This window comes from Pan paniscus, chromosome 9 (assembly GCF_029289425.2).
Source record: "Pan paniscus chromosome 9, NHGRI_mPanPan1-v2.0_pri, whole genome shotgun sequence".
In the NCBI taxonomy this organism is placed as follows: Eukaryota; Metazoa; Chordata; class Mammalia; order Primates; family Hominidae; genus Pan; species Pan paniscus.
Genome location: NC_073258.2, coordinates 7,543,083 through 7,549,689, shown reverse-complemented (window position 1 = coordinate 7,549,689; position 6,607 = coordinate 7,543,083). Strand labels below are relative to the sequence as shown.

At 35.1% G+C, this 6,607-nt stretch overlaps 1 protein-coding gene across 1 annotated transcript; it reads right to left on the bottom strand.

Moving 5' to 3' along the window:
• Positions 1–2,055: 2,055 nt before the first annotated feature.
• On the bottom strand, positions 2,056–2,991 carry LOC100974227 (olfactory receptor 52E2-like). The gene has a single exon (XM_003819024.1). It carries the CDS (start codon positions 2,989–2,991, stop codon positions 2,056–2,058), a length of 936 nt encoding a protein of 311 aa, XP_003819072.1.
• Positions 2,992–6,607: the final 3,616 nt, after the last annotated feature.

Sequence of the window (6,607 nt, the reverse complement as noted above, 5' to 3'; positions counted from 1 at the left end):
GGAGAATGTAGTCAATTTCAAAATATCATATGCCAGTTACTATTAACACTATTTAGACAATAGCAGCAGACACAGAAATGAAAATATCTAACAGAATAAAATTGGCTGAAAAGATGACTGCAAGTGGCTGGTGAAAAAAGGACTTTACAAATAGAGTCATCACCTAAAAACAAGAAAGGAGGAATAGAAAGTTGAGAAGAGGAACATAGAAGTGAGGTTATAAGAATATGAGCAGGCTGGGCGTGGTGGGTCACACCTGTAATCCCAGCACTTTGGGAGGCCGAGGCAGGTGGATTACCTGAGGTCACGAGTTCGAGACCAGCCTGACCAACAAGGTGAAACCCCGTCTCTACTAAAAAATACAAAAATTATCCGGGCATGGTGCTGGGCGCCTGTAATCCCAGCTACTCGGGAAGCTGAGGCAGGAGAATCGCTTGAACCCGGGAGGGAGAGGTTGCAGTGAGCCGATATCGTGCCATTGCACTCCAGCCTGGGTGACTTAGCAAGACTCTGTCTCAAAAACAAAAAACAAATAAACAAACAAACAAAAAAAGAATATGAGCTGAGATTACAAAATATTGTGAAGACAGCTTTCCTCATATTACAGATGTAGGAAGATAAGAATAAATTTGTAAATAATTATTTCCGAATGTATATTTCTCTTTTTAGAGACTAAGAGGTTACGTTAAAACATATATATGAAAAATACAAATTTAATTTATGATGGACTTATGAAAAATTGGCATTTTTATCAATTTCCCTCCGATAAGAACTTCAAGGAAATCAAATTTTCACAAAATTTTAAATTAATTGCATGTTAGTTACGTGTGTGTGTCTACAATGAATACATATATGTATACATTTAACACTAATTGTCCTTTAGCTGGATCCCAACTTCAGGGAATATTATATGATATAAAATGAAATTTTATGAATATAAACATCTCTAATTGTAACAATGTTGTCAAGCATCAGGATTTAAAAAACACTGTAATGCAAGTAATAAGATGACTCTAGTAATGGCGAACAACTATTTCGTATTTACTATAGATAACATGCAGAGCATTATTCTAACTATTTTAGAAACAGTATATAATTAAGCCCTTCATGCTTAATCTATGAAATAGGCCATATTTATAACATAAAGAAATTAAGGAACATTGAACATTAAGCATACATTAAAGATACAACATATATTAAACATATATTAAAGACAGAACTAGGAATAAACCCAAATTTTTTAAATATTAAAATCATATAAGTAAAGGCAGGAAAAAGAAGAAAATAACTGCAGGATTAATCTAAAAATAAATTAGAAAACAAATAAAACTATGGAGGGAAAAACAAGCGATCTCTCTAGGATATAACTGGTTCCTTAATTATGTTTAAATCACGGTTTAGTCCATAAAAAAACTAAATATATTTATAACAAATTTTACAAAAATTTATAATGAATCTGTTTGTGGTTCCATTTACTTTCTCACTGTCTTTTCGTGGCCAAAATCAGTATTAAGTTCATAGAACCAATTTTGGATGTTAATAATCTTCATAAAATAATAATATATCATAATATAGTCTTTATTATGGAATAAAAATGACTGGTATTTCTAGATATAAAAAGAAGTAAAAACAAAAAGGAAAGATAGGATGGCATGCACGGTAAGAAGAGAGAAACAGATACAGACAGGCCTGGAGATAAAGGAGCGAGAAACATGAAAACACCTGCATGAATGACATAGGTGGATAGTGCACAAAACACGGCACGCTTTCTAAAATCCTACTTTAAATTTACTGCCATAATTGATAAAAATTACATACAAAAATTCTGATTGACTGTCATTTATCATGTAAATTGAATATCAAAGCTTAGGCTTTAGCTTTCTTAATTCATTTATCATATAAATTGAATATCAAAGCATAGGCTTTAGCTTTCTTAATTCAATAACATACTTACAGGAAGGAGCTGTCAAATAAGCTTAAATTTACTGTAGGAAGGTATTTCTGTGCTCAAAAAGTCCTTCTTATATGTATTAGATGCTATTCCTTTTCAATTTCTTATTTTTGTAAGAATATTTTCTTCACACAGTCATAGATCTGCTTCGTTCTGACTCCATATATGACAGGATTGAGCATTGGTGGCACCACAACATAGAGATTGGCTAGGAGTATATGGATATAGCGGGGCACATTTCGGCCAAAGCGATGAGTCATAAAGGAAAAGAGGGCTGGTGTATAGAAGGCAAGGATTACACACACATGTGAACCACATGTGCTGAGGGACTTGAGTCGGGCTTTACAGGAAGGAAGATGGAAAACAGCGTGAAGTATTTGCACATAAGAAAGGGCAATGGCTATGATGTCGAATACTAGGATTGAAATAGCACCCAAGCCATAGATGATATTGATCTTGATACTGGAACAAGACAGATGAGCAAGACCCATGTGCTCACAGTAGGTGTGGGGAATGACGTGATTCCCACAGAAGGGCAACCGCAAAAGGAGAAAAACAAATGGAATAACAGACATAAATGACCTCACTAACACACCAACACCAATCACAGAAACAGCCTTTTTGGTGAGGATGGTGCTATATCGTAGCGGGTTGCAGATGGCCACAAAGTGGTCATAAGCCATTCCCATGAGGACTGCTGACTCCATGCCAGTAAAGTTGTGGATGAAAAACATCTGGATGAGGCAGGCATCACAGATAATCTCCCTGAGGCTAAACCAGAAGATCCCAAGCATCTTAGGGATGGTAGCTGTTGAAAGGCCCAAGTCAATGGTGGCTGACATGGCCAGGAAGTAGAACATGGGCTGGTGTAGGCTGCTGTCAGTCTTGATCACAAGTAGAATAGTGAAGCGCCCTATGAGTGCAATTATGTACACAGCACAAAAGGGAAAGCCGATCCAGATGTGAAGTGTTTCTAGCCCTGGGATCCCCAGCAACAGGAAGGAGGAGGGGTGAAACTGGGTGTCATTGGGAAGGAACATCCTGCTTGTGATGCATAAGTCCCTGATCTTTATGACTGTATGTGTGCCAATCAGCAGGAAAACAGGTAAAATTCTGCAGAATTGAAAACCAAAAAAATTCACACGATTAGAAATGTACTATATAAAGAACAATCGAAAATGTGAATTCTCAGTGAGAAGGGTCTGGATGAATTTAAGCAGTGGATGGTAATAAAAAGTTTGACATAACATATTCCTCTGTTTTAATGCTTTTCTTCTCATCAGTTTGCAATGGTCTCATCACTGATATTATGCTACAATTTTATCTTAATACCCATTTCATTTATTACCTTCTCTTACCATCACACAGAATTTACTTTCAATTCAGACATACATAGAGCTGTCAGGCCCCATAGTGATTTCTATTTCTTCCATTTGGTTAGATGGCAACACACAGGTGTTAACATACAAAATGGGTAAGAAGTTGTTAATGAAAACACAGATTCATTAAGATGTAATCTAAAATATTGAAAATATTTTTTTCAGTGCAAGTTAATTTTATTAATACATAATAGCTGCACATAATTATGGTGTACATGTGGTATACTGATACATATGTGTAATGTGTAAAATGTGTAATGATCACATCAGGGTAATGAGGATATCCATAATCTCCAACATTTATCATTTCTTTGTGTTAGAAACATTCCAAATCTTCTCTCATGGCTATTTTGAAATATACTACAAATTTTTGTTAACTATAATTACCCTACTGTGCTATTAAACACTATAACTTATTTATTTTATCTAATTATATTTTTGTACCCATTAACCAACCTCCCTTCGTCCCTCCTCACCCTTACACACTTCCCCACCTCTGGTAACCATCATTCTACTCACTATTTGCATGAGATCGATTTTGTTTTAGATACAACATATTAATGAGAACAGGAGACATTTGTCTTTCTGTGCTTAGCTTACTTCAGTTTACATAATGTCCTCTAGTTCTATCCATGTTTTAAAAGAATTAAACTTGGCCCATTTATTATTATTCATTCATCATTATTACACAATAATGAAGTAAATGTAGTAAAACAGCAGCATCAACTACCATTTATTAATGTACTGTTTCCTACTTGAAATTCTATGTTAGAATCTGTGCAAATAGCAGATACCATCTCTGTAAACATATTGGAGAGCATATTTAACCATATTTTACAAAGTGTCTGAGCCTCAACTAGTTTAAGGACTCATCAAACTATATGCATGAAATATCTATAATTATAGAATCAGAAAAAGGAAATAGGAAAATAATGAATTAAAATGGAAAGAGAGTAGAAATAAGGAAGAGATGATTTGTATCTTATTTGAGTCATATTTGCCAAACTTCCCCTCCTCTCACACACAGTAACACAGGTAATCTCTTTTAAACACACAGGCGTCTGAATAAGAGATATCATTATCTTTATTTTAAATCTGAGACGCTTAGATTTTGAGTGTTTAAGATAGATGAAAAACATGTTGAAGAAAAGACTAGAAAGAGAAAAATACAATCTGAGCATTGAGTTATTAGAAGTAAAAAAATATATATATATCATTTCTAAAGCTACCTAAATTGTTTTTACATATTTTCATGTACCTTACTTATGGCATTTGTCAGAGGAGTATTTTCAAGGCATTCAATCATTCATTAAGTATAATTATTATACAGTAAAAAGTCTTTTGTTCATTTTTTATCATTGGAGGATTCCAGAGCAGCAATACTAATTATGACTATCGTTTCCAGAAGACAATCAGGATGTGGGCTAAACATTAACATGACAGAAGCAAAGCCTAGAAGAGGAGGTGATAAACAGGTGATGGGAGGAGCCCTGTAATATGGATGGGGAAATAGGGAACTCCTAGAAGGAAATGGTAAACATTTGAAAAGAGGAAAGGCTAAGAAAAATTGATGTTATTTGCATGAGACACAATGTGGAATGTGTAGAACAGTCTTTCTTGTATAATGTTTTGACCTTGTAATTGAACAGTGAAGGTGTGACATGGACAACAAAAGGTGTGAAAGTAGGATTCAATTATAAAAGCATTTTTTTGACTGGGCGTGGTGGCTCACGGCTGTAATCCCAGCACTTTTGGAGGACAAGGCAGGTGGATCACGAGGTCAGGAGATCGAGACCATCCTGGCTAACACGGTGAAACCCCGTCTCTACTAAAAACACAAAAAATTAGCGCGGCGTGGTGGAAGGAGCCTGTAGTCCCAGCTACTCGGGAGGCTGAGGCAGGAGAATGGCGTGAACCCGGGAGGCGGAGCTTGCAGTGAGCCGAGATCGCACCACTGCACTCCAGCCCGGGCAACAGAGTGAGACTCCATCTCAAAACAAAACAAAACAAAACAAACAAACAAACAAAAAACACTTTTTGTGTGTGTGTGATTTATCACTGTATATGCCAGTGGGTTTTTTTCTAATTCAATTAAACTTTCTGTATTCCTGAATAACATCGCTGAAGAACAGAAATATAGGCAATAGTCTAAGAAAGCTACAAAAACAGTATTTTTCCTTTTCAAACTTCTCATATGTAATAGAATCTCAGTAAATAAAAAAAAATACTTTAGCTAATAAGTGCAAAGCTGATCATTAAAGGAAATAAATAAGCTATATATTTGTGTGTTTTTTGTAAGAGACGTAGAGGACATTGTATTCGGTGTTTGCAAATAAAATAATGGGGAAATTATATCTGTCAACTCAGATAATTATTTCTATAGTAAGACAGGGTCTGAATAGTTTGTTAAGTAGACAGTGACATGAATACCACATAGAAATAGTCAGAAGACACACAGAGCAATGAAATTGTGTAATCTTTTTACGTCATTATCATTCAGTGGACTGGCTAGATAAAAAATCTAAGGCATATCCTCTCCATAGTATTAAAAATACTATTGAGTCTACATCTCTAGTATCTTTAAAAACAATAAATTTGGCTCCATCCTATCGGGACTAGTTCAAACCATTATTGTGTCTTCAGTTGATAATAACACAGTATTTTGCAGTGCTTAGAAGTGTGAACTCCACAGTCAGAATAAGACTGTTGAAACCCAGCTTCATAATTAATTCATTCTGTAGTCAAAGCAAATGAACATTACCTGTTAGCTATGTGACTTTGCAGACATAATTTAACATCTCTATATCTCATTTCCTACATCCATAAAATAGAGATAATAAAGATAAATAACCCTAAATATGTAATCAGTTTTAAATAGATATTTATTTTAAGACACTTAGACCATATTCGAAAGATACTATGCTATTATTTCTTTAGATATGAAAAGACTTATTTTTTCTAAAATGTAACCCAAATCAATTTAGGCTGAAATCCAAAATTTCTCCTAGTATTATATGACCCTTCTGAGCCTTGATTCTTCTTATTCTTTAAGCTTCATCCTTAGTCTTCTTTCCTCAAAGCTTTTGTCTTCTCTTCCTCCCTTCTATTCTCCTCTTTCTCTTCGTCTATCACTGTGTCCTAAAAATGCACCTGTGAGCTGGGAGACAGGGAAGACTCCCCAGGCTTAGCACCAGGATAAAATCGGTGTTGCCTGTGTTGTTTCAATAGGCAAAGGCTTTATGAGGGCACCACTCCTTGCCTGAAAAGAGCTTTCAAT

Bases quoted from the DNA above. Each gene is read 5' to 3' on its own strand.
- LOC100974227 (XM_003819024.1), bottom strand. From the start codon at position 2,991: ATGTTCCTTCCCAATGACACCCAGTTTCACCCCTCCTCCTTCCTGTTG.